This window comes from Lytechinus variegatus, chromosome 4 (assembly GCF_018143015.1).
Source record: "Lytechinus variegatus isolate NC3 chromosome 4, Lvar_3.0, whole genome shotgun sequence".
In the NCBI taxonomy this organism is placed as follows: domain Eukaryota; kingdom Metazoa; phylum Echinodermata; class Echinoidea; order Temnopleuroida; family Toxopneustidae; genus Lytechinus; species Lytechinus variegatus.
Genome location: NC_054743.1, coordinates 3,913,601 through 3,929,552, shown reverse-complemented (window position 1 = coordinate 3,929,552; position 15,952 = coordinate 3,913,601). Strand labels below are relative to the sequence as shown.

Sequence of the window (15,952 nt, the reverse complement as noted above, 5' to 3'; positions counted from 1 at the left end):
GAGCCCAAACTCTTTATTCCAGCCCCGGTTGTTTAAAAAATAATAATATAAGTCCAAAGTTTTTTTTCCAGACCCGGTTGTTTCAAAAATTATAATATCAGTCCAAAGCCTTTTTTTCCAGACCCGGCTGTTTAAAAAATGATAACATAGATACAAAGTCTTTATTCCAGACCCGATTGTTAAAAAATAATAATATAAGCCCAAAGTCTTTATTCCAGACCCGGTTGTTTCAAAAATTAAAATATATAAGTCCAAATTCTTTTTCCAGAACCTGTTATTTCAATATTATGATGTAAGTCAAAACTAAGATACGATAATAAATGATGTTCCATTGGAATAAAAAAAAATGAGAAGCAAGTACGGAATCAATTGCGAATATATGCGCCACGTGTAAATTGAGAATCAAGCATAGTCTTTTCTCCAGACCCGGTTATTTAAAACTAAAAACTAAAACCCTATACTATTGCCTTCATATAGCACAAAAGTCCAATGTCTTTTTTCCAGACCCGGTAGTTTTAAAAATCATAATATAAGTCCAAAGTCTTTTTTCTAGACCCGGTTATTTCAAATATTATTATTTAAGTCTAAACTAAGATAACACAATGATATTCAAGTGGAAAAAAAGCAAATCGAGCTAAGCCTTTTCTCCAAACCCTGTTATGCAAAAATTGTAAATAACAATACAACAACAACAAAAACTGTATAAAGACTCCATAATCTTATTGATGCTGGATAACATGGACATATAGCATAGTCTTTCAGCCAAAGCCAGTCATTTGTTTTATAAAATAACACTTCTAGTTAGAAATAGAAATAACTCCAATTCTAAGACAAAGCAATCCTTTAACCTAAGAACATGTTTTTAAAAAGAGGTTTAGAACGTTGTCTTTATTCCAGACCTAATCATTACAAAAAATTACGATAAAGAATCTTCTAACATAAGACCCTATCATATTCTTTTGGTTACACCCAGTAAAAAAAAATATGTCTTTAACCCACTACCAGATTATATATATATATATATATATATATATATATATGTATCTAAATCCTACTTAAGGAGAAGCTTTAGGGTTAATAATCAACGGAAGGGCGAACTCGACCCAAAGGGGAATATTTGGATTCGCCCTTACGTTTTAAAGCTAAAATTCTCAATGACGGGGGTTCAACACAATGCTTAAAATCTATTCCAGCAGAGGGCAGTATTCCTTTTTACTTCCTACGAACTTTGGGCCAAATCTACCCAGCAGTACTCTGACATTACAATCATGCACAAAATTGTGTGTATATACCGTTTGGAGGAAAACTGGTTGTTAAGGCGAATTGATGTATATGCTGACAATCTTTGTAAAATGGGGTATATATCAACATTATCTGTCAATGAAAATGTAACTCAATCCACCACCTACGTTATCCCAAAACTACACCACAATATATAAACTGTACAAAACATGAATGCTTTTAATCCTAATAGTGCCCCTCCTTTTTCGAAAATCTCTATATATTTTACTTTTATATCTTCTTCGAAGATTTCGCTGTTACAATGATAAGCGTTTGCAACGTGAACATGTAGTGTGCACGAGAACAGCGAAAAGCACAAATTTCTGCGCGCGCAGGCCTCGGCAGCGCCTAGCACGTCCTATGGGCGCTGCATAGGCGGCCGGCCTGGCCCGGCTGCCCCGGCGCGGCCGGTGCAGGTGATGAGGTCGAGGAGCTGCGTCGCGCCGAAAAAAACCAGTGCAGCCGACCGAACATGACGCCTTCCGCCAGTGAGTGGAAAGTTTCTTGAAAGTTTCCTGAAAGTTTCCTGAAACTGTAAATAGTACGACAGATGGTGGACTGTACTCACTAAGAAGAAGAACTTTAAGTTTTGGGTATATTTCTAGCAACTTAACGGTAAGTCAGTGACCACTGTGCATACCGGTAGGCCTAGGCTAACACAAAACTATGTTATCAGTCATGATTTGTATGAAGGGAGTGCCTAAGTCTGCGCACCTAAAATTTGATCTCGATTTTATTACAAAGTAAAATATTATTTTGAGAGTCATCAATGTCATTCCATTCTCTATATTGTAATGATCAAGGAAACAAAAAAAATTCAAGAAATTATTTACAAGAACAATGTTTTTCTACGATTTTTAGACGGGCTTGTCACTTTGTGTAGCAAAAATGATTGGTGCCCATGTCTGCGCACTAGCTCATTTTGCACGCAAATCAAATGCAGTGAAGTTTCGGACAATTCTTTTTTGACAATTATTAAAATTTTCAGGGTAGCAAATTGAAACTTGCTGATACTCATTTTTAATCAAATATTTTTGTAGTTTTTGGTATCAAAATGTATTGCTGCGGTCAAGATTGAAAATTGGTATCAGTTTGATGTTTTGTTCTATGAAAATTGCGCATTTAAGTGAGTGCGCAGACATGTCATGGGCACTGCGCAGACTTGGGCACTCTTACCATACGATTTGTATTTTCTGATTTTGTCTGCCTTATTTTTCCTCTTTTTTAAAAGTTGAGCACACATTGAAATTTTCTTTGGCTAGCCTAAGCCTTCATTGCCGTGTTGAGTGCATGCTTTTCACAACTCCTCAGTCCTCTTTTCACAACTCCTCTCTCAGTTTTGTATTTGACTTAGATCTAGATCTACATGTTAAACGTACGAATGTCACTGTCTAAACGTAAACCCTGTTCTGTGTACTACCCCCATCTGATCCTGTCATCATGTAGAACAACTCCTCTGCACCATTTGCAGTTCTCCAGACTGGAGGAAACTAACCGAAGAAGAATAAGAAGCTGCCGAGACTTCTCTTCAACAGTTAGGACTAACTGTTAGTTAGATCTGAAAATGAAATGTAGCTCCGCGGCCGTTATTGGTGCAAAAAATTCCTCCAAGCGGCAGGCCCTCCAAGCTATAAACTAGTTAGTTTTATAATATAGATTCTAGGTCTAAGTTAGATAGGCTAACTATAGGCCTAGATCTAGACTTTGTCTAGGGGCCTAGACTAGTCCTAGGATGGGGGGTTGGGTGTCCGGACACTTGTCTTAACAAAATTGAAGCCCTGTTTTTTGTCTTTGGATTAAGCCAAAATATATAGATCTAGGCCTACGTTGAATTGTGCTTTTCATCATCAATATTTGATCTCCACAATATTGTTTCCCATTTTGTGCTAAAAAACAACGAAGAATTTGATTGTAAACCTTTTCAAATGGCTGTTAAAATGGAGTGTCCGGACACCCAACCCGTCCGGACACCCAATAACTGGACAAAAAGTTACTAGAGTCTAGATTTACTAGTATTAATCCAAGTGAATTACAATAGACCACACTGATAAACCTAAACTAAATAGTAAATTTTCTAAACAACAATTTTTAAAATAATAGAAGTCAAACGTAATACTAATAGGACAAAGAGGGATAAAAGATCTAACCAGTTGTTTATCAGTGTGATCTACTTTTAAACTGTTAGGCCCCTAGATCTAGTCTAGATGTTAGATCTATACCGGTAGTCAAATAACTTAATGTAGATCAATAATCTTAATGCTATTAAGTAATATCAATAGATTTACTTCTCATTTTTGCAGATGAAAAGAAGAAAGCCAGAGGAGGTAGCGAAGCACTACATTAGTTGTGGCCAGGACCCAGACTGGATCCAACAAAAATGGGTGAACAAGGAAAAAGGTTAGATTTTCTTTAGCTCTGTCATCAGCATTTTCCGCAATTTGTATGTTCCTTGCAGAGAAAAGTGCAAGAGCAATAATCTTCAGGGGGCTTAAGTTAGGGAATTGTATGCCTTGGGTGCTACGTAACATAGATCCAGTCTAGCTACGGATAGCTCAATGTATGATGGGGTCACAATAATTTGTGCAGTTTTCACAATTGTGTTTAGATTCTGATGTTTGGAGCAATAAATTTCTTGAAATACACAATTACTCCCGCTCCCGCTCCCGCCGAAGCTCACCCGACGAGTCCGCCGACCAACACGCACAGAACGCCACCATTGATGTACACACCGCCGACACACACACACGCCGCCGTCTACTCACCACGTCCGCATACGACGCCCACTCGTTTCCCGCCAAAACCGCCGACCCACACACAGAGCGCCACCTACGACGTCAACCCGCCGTGACCGCCGGCCTAGAGCTTTCCCCCACGTCCGCACGCACGCCATAAGTACCGCCGCACGCCGAGCGAACACTCACTCCTGAAGACGGACAGTCAACCTGTCCGAAACGTCGAGTCTCTCTACTACTCATCATCTCTACTCGCCGACGCAAGCCAGCATCTCCTCATCAGCTCTACTACTCAAGCTGTTCTCACTCAACATTCCTTCTGGTTTACAGTCCTTTTCAGGACTATTCTCAAGAAAGAATACTATTCTCAAATCTCCACTTTCTCGCCTATCCACTTCCTCTCTCCTTCTATCCACTGCTTCTATAACACTCCACATGGTGTACCGTAAACCACATCAGCAATTGTACATGCCACCATGCAAACCTTCAAACAACATCTCACACAATTATTTGTTGAATCTATTTATATAAAACAAATAAATAGATTGTTGACTTCAAATCATCGAAAACAGAGCATTGATTTACGAATGGATTGCGGTACAGAGATCGCTATATCAAAATTCGAATGACGAAATGATCGCATCACTCCACAGAGCAAAATTGCAACAATTGTCAACAACGAGGGTCATATATTGTATGGCATAAGAAGATGGATGGTTTTCAATATTCATATTTGTAGATCAATACAACCCTGGAAAAGATTATTAGACAAGGAAGTGTTGAGTTCATTGATAGAACTTTCAGACGATTTCTAATAGCTAACTCATGGTTAGAGGATGACTACTCTAAGGGAACAATAATCGTCTGCATTGCTCAGACAATTACACCAAGGGTAATTACCCCTAGGACAAATATCCCCAGGAACCCCCCCCCCCCCCCCCCCGAACGACAATTACACCCTAGAAGATAGATAATTTAGAATAAGTGACAAAACATAAATGTTCTAAAGGGTAATTGACCCAGGGATATTTTCACATTAAATTTGCATAGTTATCCAATTGAAACAAATCAAGTTACTTTTAAGCATAAAAGTAAAAAACTTTAAAATGCCAAGACCTACGCTTGAGTAGACCTTGGACTTGGTCCTTGCTCATTTCTACAGAGTGAGCCATTCTCAGCCTCAACCTAAACAATATCTGGAATACTGGAATTGGAAAAAAAAGCAGAAGTAAAGTAAAATAAAAACCTTGTTGAATTGTGGTTGTTGGAACTCATGTTTATGTAAATTAGATCTAAGTCTATGCAATACACTTGAGGGATTCCAATTTCCAGCAAAAATATTTTGATAAATTTTCTGGAGCAATCTACATTGAAATTGGAAAAGCAATGAGTGGTAGGTAACTTCATATCTACTCAAGATACATTTGGGTCATTCCATCTGGATTCACCCAATGGGTTTTCCTTACCGTCTCAGAATTTGCTCAAATTTGGCACACATAAAATTGACATTTACTTAATCCCAAGAACCCCCCAAAAAATAATGTAAACGGTCCATTGGTTTTTGCACTATGGCCTGCCCTTTTTGTTTTGTTTTGGTAAAAATGGGTGTGACCTTCAACATTCAACGGCACATTGCGCCTGAACCGGTCAACCAATTTTTATGAAACTAGTACCATTCAATAGGAAATTCAAATTTCAAAGAGGAATTCAAAAATGGTATCAAAACTATTATTTGAGTAATTTAAAGTGGTATGGCCTGAATCTGTGAAGTTCCTGGTCCTGATCCTCAAGTGGATATTGATGACCAATAAGAACATTAGCGATCGAGAGAGCTCAATATTTTCAGTACATTTTGGAGTTGAGTTCCACCACTTTACAATTGGCTGGAGGGACTATAGTAATTATTCCTTTCATGACAGTATTCTACAGTTTATTTGGGATACTGTCATGAAAGGAATAATTACTATAGTCCCTCCAGCCAATTGTAAAGTGGTGGGACTCAACTCCAAAATGTACTAAAAATATTGAGCTCTCTCGATCGCTAACGTTCTTATTGGTCATCAATATCCACTTGATGATCAGGACCAGGAACTTCACAGATTCAGATTCAGGTCATAACACTTTAAATTACCCCTTGACCTTTGCTTTGACCTTGATTTTGACCCCCGGCCGAATAATTTTTTAACTTGATTTTTATGTAACTTAAATGTCAATATAATAAAAATGATATTTACAAATATACTGTTGGCCCCACATATTGATATTGGTGTTAATGTGTGTACAAGTCTCCATTATACATGAATACTCCCAAACTAAAATTACATTGAAATCAAATAAAAAAGGGAAACTCAACTTATCAGGTATTACAGGAAACATTAAACAAAATGAATAATATATGTAGACTACATGTATATTTGCTTATGAAAATAGACATTTGTTTAGCCCTTTTGATTGGGGTGCAATTGGCCTACATACAACTTACAAGAAAGCTGTAGTTTTGATGGAAACAACAATGAGTGTGCTTCCTAGTCAGCTCTACTGTCCCATACTAGATATACCCTACAGATCTTTGTAGTATCAACATGAGATATGTAGTATTTTGATTGATTGTAATGTAACTTTAGTTTGAAAGTATTCATGTATCATTGAGACTTGTACACACATTACCAACACCAATATCAATATGTAGGGCCAACAGTAAATTTGTAAATATCATTTAAAATAAAAATTGGTCAACCGGTTCAGGCGCAATGTGCCGTTGAAAGTTGAAGGTCACTCCCCTTTTTGCCAAAACAAAACAAAAAGGGCGGGCCAGGGCTCAAAAACCGATGGGCCGTTTACACTAATTTTTTTTTTGTTTCATGGAAAGCAAATGTTAAATTTTATGTGTGTCGAATTTGAACAAATTCTGAGAGGGTAAGGTCCAAAATGGCACTTTTATTGGGTGAATTGGCATGGAATGACCCACTTCAGGAATCTTACCTGCGCCCATCCCCATTATCTTAATGCTTGCCTATAAATCGATCAAAAGGCATCAAACTCTTATTAATAAAGTCATATTTAATCTTTTGGAATTAACATTTCTCATCATCAGGTCGTGGTGTAGTTGCTACAAGGGATATTACAAGAGGTGAATTTATAGCTGAATATGAAGGGCATCTGATTACAGAAGAACTTGAAAGAAGGGAAGAACAAATAGAAAGTGTCTTCAGATATGAATTCACCTGGAAAGGAAAGAAACTATGGTAGGTTTCATAGCAGACCCAATCTTACATATCCGGAAGTAATATATTGTCCCACATGTTTTGCTCAGTTCTCACTATCACATTGTAGCTCACATAAGTTAAAAGCTTAAGGTACCAAGTATGGTATTAATTGCCAAAATGGAGGGGGTGGAAGCATGGCCCAAAACAATCACTTATGATGTTCAAAACCCTAATAAACCATATATTTGTGGAATGCCGAGTTACTAAGCTATCCAAAAATTTGACGTTTTACAATCTTGGACCTTTCATATGCTAATTAGCTAATTTTTCCCCCAAAATTGTAAAAAATAAGGTTTTCAAAATGTAAATTATAAATTGTAACCTCCTACATCATTTATGCTGTGTGAATTTTATCTTTTTTATTGGGTTATGGGCTGTGAAATCTTCGATTTTACGCGGAATTCCAATTTTTTCCCTCAAACACCAATCTACATTTCCACGTTTTTTTTCCTTCCCGGATCGAGATCCGAAAGTCGGAAATGCGCGCTTCAGAAAAGCGGTAAACTTCAGTTCTCAGCTCAGGCATAATTGTCCATAGCTAGAAAAACATATATACTTCGCACTGAAGTTAGCTAGTATTCTTGCGTCGGAAAAACCACCAAAATTTACCCTTGCAAGCTACACGAAAACAGCGCATTCGTAGGGAAGGCGGAAGGCCATCAATAGTACATGCACGTTGATGTTAGTGCATACACACAGCGAAAGACGAAAACAGCGCATTCGCGTATAGGTGGGAGGCCATTCATAGTACACTCATGTTGATGTTAGTGCATACACAGCGCTATGGTGCAAGTGCACATTTTTTTTGTCGCTAGCGAAATATGCAAATATACATTTTTGTTCAATAATGCTTATATATTTTTTGTAATACAAGGGGACATCAAAATGAAAAGAAATGCAAACAAAAATAAAACAGCATCTCATCCAAAATCAATATTAGGAATACTTTGAAGGGTTGCTTGTGCTTCCAACTGCACTCCATTTAATTTATATCCTGACTATAATCACAGTCACATAAACACCAAGGTATTTTGCTACATATAAAATAGATCTGTATATTGTCTCGCCTGCATAGCAGAGCGAGACTATAGGCGCCGCTTTTCCGACGGCGGCGGCGACGGCGTCAACAATGAAATCTTAACCAAGGTTAAGGTTTTGAAATGTCATTATAACTTAGGAAGTATATGGACCTAGTTCATGAAACTTGGACATAAGGGTAACCAACTATTACTGATCATTCTGCATTATTTTCATGTCACATGATAAAGGTCAAAGGTCATCTAGGGTCAATGAACATTGGCCATGTTTGGGAAATCAGCATTGAAATCTTAACCAAGGTTAAGTTTTTGAAATGTCATCATAACTTCAGAAGTATATAGACCTAGTTCATGAAACTTGGACATAAGGGTAACCAAGTATCACTGATCATCCTGCGTGAGTTTCCAGGTCACATGATCAAGGTCATAGGTCATTTAGGGTCAACGAACTTAGAATATGCACAATTTTTTTTTAAATTTCATCATAACTTGGAAGTATATGGACCTAGTTCATAAAACTTGGACATAAGGGTAACCAAGTATCACTGATCATGCCAAATTTTGGCGCGCTTGCGCGATCAACGATGGACTGAAGTGATTGAAATATCCCAATAGGATTAGGGTTAATATTCTGCCATCCTCATCCTATTACTAGAAAAATCCTAGAAAAATCTGTCTATATGATTGTTATGTCTCATTTGTAGCTCTGTATTTCTGTATTGGTCATTTCAGCCGGATCATCTGTTGGTGTACCAACCCTTGGACCTCTTTCTCCTCCTAGAGTCCCACAGACTCCCACTAAGGAACGCCTTGATCCTCAAAATTCATCACGATGTAATGATGGAGGTACTATATGTTTTTTTTTTTCACTTCAATTAGACATAATCATCTTAAAATATTCACTTTTTAGAACCTCCTGCACATTCAGTAAATTTCATTTTGGTATGAGAAGTATAAAGGTACTAGCAATTGATATTCTAACATCGTCATCATAATATACCTAAGTTTGTTTTTTACATTTTCTTGGAATAAATATGTTTTTATGATTTATAAGTCTCAGTCAGAATCTGTTATAAATGGCATTAAGTGAATTACCTGCAATGTGAAAATATAACTTTCTGTTTCTGTATTGTTTATTTCAGCTGGATCATCTGGTGGTGTATCAGCCCTTGGACCTCTTTGTCCTCCTAGGAAAAATCCTACCCTGGTACCCCTCAATCGTCAGGAAGATTCATCAAGAGGTACTGCATATTAAAACAATCCCTGTATATCAATAGTGTAACTAATTGTTTACTAGTTTATTCCTCCTTGTGCTAAAGAAAAAATATGTTTTAGAGACATTGACCTTTAATACAGTTTAATTTGCAATGAATAAACATGGATGTATGAATTTCTGTATGTCTTGTTTATTACAGGTCTCCCTGCAGTGTCCAGTCCTTATAATCAGGATTCTCTCTGTCCTTTTATGAAATTGTTGATTATATATTTATTTGGTACAACTTGCTGTAACAGGTTTCTTTGTCCCTGCTAGACTGACATCAAAGAAATGTCAGGGAAATTTATAATTGGCCCAAAATATCAAAAATATCAAAATAACATTTATAGGATAAAATGCTATGACCCTTTGATAGTGTAGTCTCTTTGACTGCAGTACAAGTCTTTTGTACTGCTAATAGTTAACTTCAACATATAGAAAACATTTATAGCTGGAAATGAGGTTGAAATAACTATTATTGAATTTTTAAGACTTCATCACAGATCGTCTTTTTGAAATGCTGGGAGCCCTAACTGGCAATTATTCACATGCAGAGTTTATTTCTTGTCATTGAATTGATGTAATGGGAATTAACTTACCGGGAATGTAGCACCTTAAACACACCAAGTCTTGAGTGAGGTAATCGAGTCTCTGATTGTGTGAAAGACCATTAATAATTCCCCATTCGCCAAAATAGAGTTTGTGTGTATATACATTCTCCTGAAACATGACTACTAATCCCATGCTTTCTATTTTGAAGTTATCTTGATATTCCAAAAAACAATAGTCTATGAATATTCTTCATTGTCTATAATTATTCTCAACATTTTAGAACGGAGGTACACGAGATGGGAGTCTGGGGAAACGGCTCAACTAAAAGAGTTCTTCAAAGAATACTTCACATCAACTCAAACAAAACTTCCATGTAAGTTGACTATCTGCTATATTTTAAATATGTGACCCTGCATCTCAAAACAACCATCATACCCATCAAAATAATGAAAAGAAAGTACCCATTCTAAAAAAAATATTTACTTAGAAAAGGGGCTTTGAAGTTTGGGGTCTATTCAAATGCAAAATCTCAACCAGGGGCGCTCCGTGCGGTGCATGGGACAAAAAGCAGAATACAAATCTCCACAGCAATCACTGTGAAGGTAATATTAAATTAAGCTGAAATTTGACACACTGATTACAAACAGTCTAGTTATGCTTATTCTCAACTTTCGATGCAATAGCATCATCCTTTTAAAAGTTATCAAGAGTTTGAAAGTGAAGAGGGTATAAAAGAATTTCAAGAATGAAAAGGGAACTCTTACCCCCTAAAGACAAAGTGTGCTAGAAAAACTGCAGTAAAGACATATTTCCTGTTTGTTTTATGATCCAAGAAGAATTGCTCTTTCAGAAAATATGTAGAAAAATAAATTGACATATTTTGGTCCTGTATTTTTGGTCCTTGTGTAAAATCGGTTTGTGCAACTTTTTGTTGGTTTTGAGATACGCGGTCACATATGATCTACACAAACATTGACAAACTACTAGGTGTTTGAAAACACTGATCATGTAATTTTCAGGTTTGAAATATAATTACTAGACAAATGCAGTTTGAATGTGACCCTTGTCTTTTTTTTTGCCTCTGCCACACTGTTATGTTTTTGGGCCATCTGTCATACTGACCATTCAGGATAATAATACATTAAAAATATTGAGTTTCCCCTGACCTTGTCTGTTTTGGCTTTTTTTTCTGTAAATATTCTCATTACAACTTATAGGTCATTTTGAAGTCTGAAGCGGTATTTGTTTTTTCACCGAGTACTCCGGTATTTAAAAAGGGGAATACCAGATACACCGATTTTCGGAAATTACCCCCCCCCCCCCCCATATCAATCATATTCTCACAGCCAATCTTCAAAATCTCCTTGATATTATCAGGGAGATCAATTGAGTTTTCACTTGATTCTATCAAGCCCAGTCTTTAGATGCAGTTACCAGTTATTTTGTCTTCTTAATCTGGATAAATGAGACTGAATTATGAATGCCTCATATAGTACAGATGCTTCCTTTTGTTATGTGACTTTTTACACATAAAAAGGATCAGCAAAAGTGGAAAAGCGGAAAAAGGGGCAAAAAGTATTCCCTGAGGATTTGTCATACTGCTAGTAGTCTATTTTGCTAAGTCGTATGCATCATTCAGAGAAGAGGTTTCCACGGGTGTTCGTATCATTCTTTTTCTCATGTAAATACCATGCATACTTTTATAACGTGTTGGTGCATCTAACAACTTGAGAGAATCAAGTTAGACCTCACTGAATCTCCCTGATATTATCGGGGAGTTTTTTAGATCAGGTGCTTCTCACCTGTTAACTTATTTTAAATTTATGGTAATCTGTGCTATATCTATCTTTATTGATAGTAATTGCAATAACTTCAATGTCACTTTGATTTCAACAGCAAGAGCAGAAATTAGAAAATTCAAAATGAGATTTCCAGCCTTCAGACATGATGTAAGGACCATAGCAACCAAGGTCATGAACGAGGTGCGGAAGACTGAACGACTGACAGAGGAAAGAGTCAAACGACTTGGGATAAGATAATGAGGTGATGGGCTAACAGGTTAATCGGGACATTTATGGTAACTGTAACACGCATCTTTTAGGATAGATTCAGGATTGTGCTTAGAATAAAATAAACTTACAGTCTTCATAAATCCCTTTTGAGTGTTTTCAACAATCCAATTAGTGAAGTCTTTCTATATGAGCTCACCTGAGCCGAAGGCTTATAACTGCACAGATGCTCGTCCCTGCAAAAACTGTCGCCTCATGGGCAACAGAGCATGCGGATAGTGATTAATCATCTAAATATTAGCTGTGGGGTCATGCTTGTTATCAATTATTTTATGGTACTTTGATGAATTGTGTTAGGGTCCCTTACAATCAAGTGGGTGGAGCATTGGAGGAGTACCCTCTCATGATCGAGCTATGAGGATTTTAAATAAAATAATGCATGCAAACATATTTTTGAAATGTGATTCAGGCAATTGCAGGGGCAGAGGTAGTTGATGTCAGATTTGCTGGCAGGATTAAGAGTACATAGGGCCCACAGGGCAACAGTTTGTTCAGGGGTGACCATTTGGTAGGCAAGTCAGAGGATCTCTCAATCAAATTTATTGATAAAATACTACTAGAGGCATAGGATTGAAAGTTGCTCAATTGAAGCATGTGGTAATTACTAATTTGCAATTACATATGACAATTGCATGACATCAGGTGAGCACCAGGCCCCCTGGGGCTCTTATCATTTATCCCTAACTGCCCTCCTCCATAGTTTTGGCGATTGCATCGCGACCGCTACCAATTTCAGATTCTCGCTTTATGACCTTTTCCCTTGCAGTATTGTCTTGCACACAAGATTTTTAAAATTTCAGGGGAGCTATAAATAGCTCTCCTGGAGGCTCTCAAGGAGAATTTTTAGGGGAGCTAAATTTGTCTTCACGTAGAAAGATTAGGGTTACAAGGGGCTCTGTAAATCACTCCCCAAAAAGCATTTAAGGGGAGCTTGGGAGAGCAATCGCTCTCACTCCCCTTAAATCTTACTCCCTGATTTTGATACCACATTTGTCCTTATCAGACCATGGACCTACTAGTAGGTCTATGATCAGACCTACCTAAGGGGTATTATGGGCCAATTAGCAGACATGGCAACAAAAAAAACGTATTCCGTACTTTTCTATCCTCTTTCGCTTCTTTAGGGGGTACTAAGATCTATAGATGTCTATGAATGCATAGCACCATCATGCCATACTGCATTGCACCTGTCTTCATAGAAAACATTTAATTGTCCAATGAATTGTCTATGTCCCTCATTTACCAGAACGAATGCTTTTGGTGCAGGAATGAAACACTTGTGAAAATGTATGTATGTATGTTTTCTATTGAAAATAATTGAATAATAAAAGGTTTTCAGGTCGACAGGTGGAATGAGATTGATATTTTTATGATCTGAATAATTCTTGACATCTAATGAGTTTGGTACCCCTTATCCAAATGTAAAAGACAAGAATGCGCTTTTAGGACGGCAGTACTGAATTAGTATGCGCATGTCATTAAAAAGGCTATAGCTGCATATATTTGTGTACATATACTTTATTCAAATCTGCTGTACTCATAAAAATAGATAAGAATTGATTTATTTCACATTTGGGAAATATTAATCTTCATTATTACACAGTTTTCATGTAATTTTGTACTTGTTTAGGCTGAAATTATGAAAATATCCCCCAAATGCATAAAATACACATTATGAATAATTCATTTCCTAATTATGCACAAAAAATGCACAATTGATTTTAAAAAATTACGCCACCAGATTCAGCATCCAGCATTCAGATAAAATTTAGCTTCTCAGCCTCACTCCAACTATAGCATTTTACCCACTGTACAATATATAAATACAAATATATGTTGTGCTAGTAATGTCATGCCTAGCTGATTCTAGTTCAAACTCGGAGATGTAATCATTAGTCTAGTAAGATAGATGATTGTTTGTTTGTGAAGGCAGCTTTAATTGCAAATAATTGGAATTAAGTATTTCATTGTTGATTCACCTAACTCTCAGCAGCCTTATTAAACAGGCTGTATAAAATTAAATCTGACTTATTGCCTACCTGAGCAAATGCCTTCTAAAGCCTCCCCTAATGTTTTGGGGGTTTACTTCTTTTTTTTAATGATGTTGGTGCTGGGGACAAAGCAGGTATACTTGGCAGACAATCAGTGTATATATGCATAAAAATATACATGATAGCACAGGTACGTCATTTTTGTAAGTGTAAGCATGGCTGGAGTATGTTTTTTTTTATTCAATTCAGTTGACTTCTGCTCAGGAGATCAAGTGTAATGTGAAATGTACTGGAATGGATATCATTTATTTGATAAGTGCTTGTCTTATGTTTCACTTGCTCTAGATGTGTAACAGCTACATTGTAGTTCATGTATTTGTGGAATTGGACACGAGAAGAAGAAATTCATGACATATCCTTCCCTTGTCAGCACCACCCCCTTCTCTTTCTCTCGCTGTACTAGTTTATCGAAAAATTCACCTAAAAAACTGAGAAACAAAGTTTACCTGCATAATATCGATTGCTGTGTTTATTTTTTATACAAAACAGGACAAATATCAAAATTCATGACGAACGTTGAAGAATTTTGCTGGATGTTATTACATGCATTGCTCCTTTTCATAGTATTGTATACCCATTACATAATATACGTTTGTGTGTTTATTGTTCAAGTATGAAGTAGGAAACTTATTAACAATTCATAACAAAGGTTCAACAAGTTTTTCCATTGCCATAATATGCAGTGTGTTACATAAATTAACCATTTGTCTTGGTTTAAGATATACATTTGGTATAAAAATAACAATTATTAATTATTAATTTTTATTTTATTATTAATTATTAATACAAAAAAATTTGCTCATAATTATAGATAAATGAAGCGCTCCTTATCGTTCATAGCATCAATACAATGCTTCCCCTTATGTCACATATGGCACTTCATGTCTAGAAATTATGAGAAATTGAAAGGAAATTTTTCAAGAACTGAGATTTGTAGTATCTGTAGTAATCTGTATGTATTTAGTACTGTGAGTTGGACATGTACAAGAGGTCGTAGTTCATGAAATGTGACATTTCAATTGTTCCTTTGCATGTTTGGTGTTTATAAGTACTTTGTGGATAACCCAGGTTCGGTGCAGTTCATGCTTCAACTTCATTGTGAATTGTCTTTTTACATTGTGTATGAATGGATGTTTTCACATTGTGATAGATTACTTGTTTCATTAAAATTCACTTAATCAGATGCACTTCTGTCCTTGTATGACATTTGTTGGTGTAAGTTTTTGTCTTTAATCTTGGACGCAGTCTTTTTCTTCATTTGTCTGCGGGGGGGGGGGGGTAATAATCATGCAGACTTCTCAATAACACTGCCTGCAGTTACTGTAAGAGAGTAAGACTTAGAGTGTTTTAGAAACGCACGACAGTGTGTTTCAGGGTGAAATGATTCTTCCATATGAAGACAAAGTTACTCTTCCAGGTATCCCCCTCCCCTCTTGGGGGCACAATAAACGTGCGTACACCTTTATTATTTTTTTATTTCATTTTCTTGCGGGGACAGGGGAGGGGGCTCTCACCACAAATTTTGTAAGCTTCAAGCTTATTATCTAAATCCCACTGTCAAAACAGACTTTACTATTATTCATGTACAGGTATTGGTGTATGTTTGTTTTTAATATGTGTGTGTGTGTGGCGTGTGGGGATACATATATTAGTCTGTAAATATATTGAAAAAGTGTTTGTGTATGTATGTTATACGTGTTTATGTAAGT

The 15,952-nt window shown here is 36.6% G+C and overlaps 1 protein-coding gene across 2 annotated transcripts; it reads left to right on the top strand.

The window, feature by feature from the left end:
• The first annotated feature begins 1,764 nt into the window (after nucleotides 1-1,764).
• LOC121413220 lies at nucleotides 1,765-12,938 on the top strand. 2 transcript variants are annotated; one of them, XM_041605967.1, is made up of 6 exons: nucleotides 1,765-1,896; nucleotides 3,582-3,678; nucleotides 9,049-9,162; nucleotides 9,459-9,557; nucleotides 10,404-10,496; nucleotides 12,020-12,938. In XM_041605967.1, exons 2-6 carry the CDS (start codon nucleotides 3,582-3,584, stop codon nucleotides 12,160-12,162), a joined length of 546 nt encoding a protein of 181 aa, XP_041461901.1. In that variant the 5' UTR covers nucleotides 1,765-1,896; the 3' UTR covers nucleotides 12,163-12,938. The 2 variants fall into 2 exon arrangements, with proteins under 2 accessions (XP_041461901.1, XP_041461902.1); XM_041605968.1 differs by lacking the exon at nucleotides 1,765-1,896 and adding an exon at nucleotides 7,108-7,258 and having other exon boundaries at nucleotides 3,591-3,678.
• Nucleotides 12,939-15,952: the final 3,014 nt, after the last annotated feature.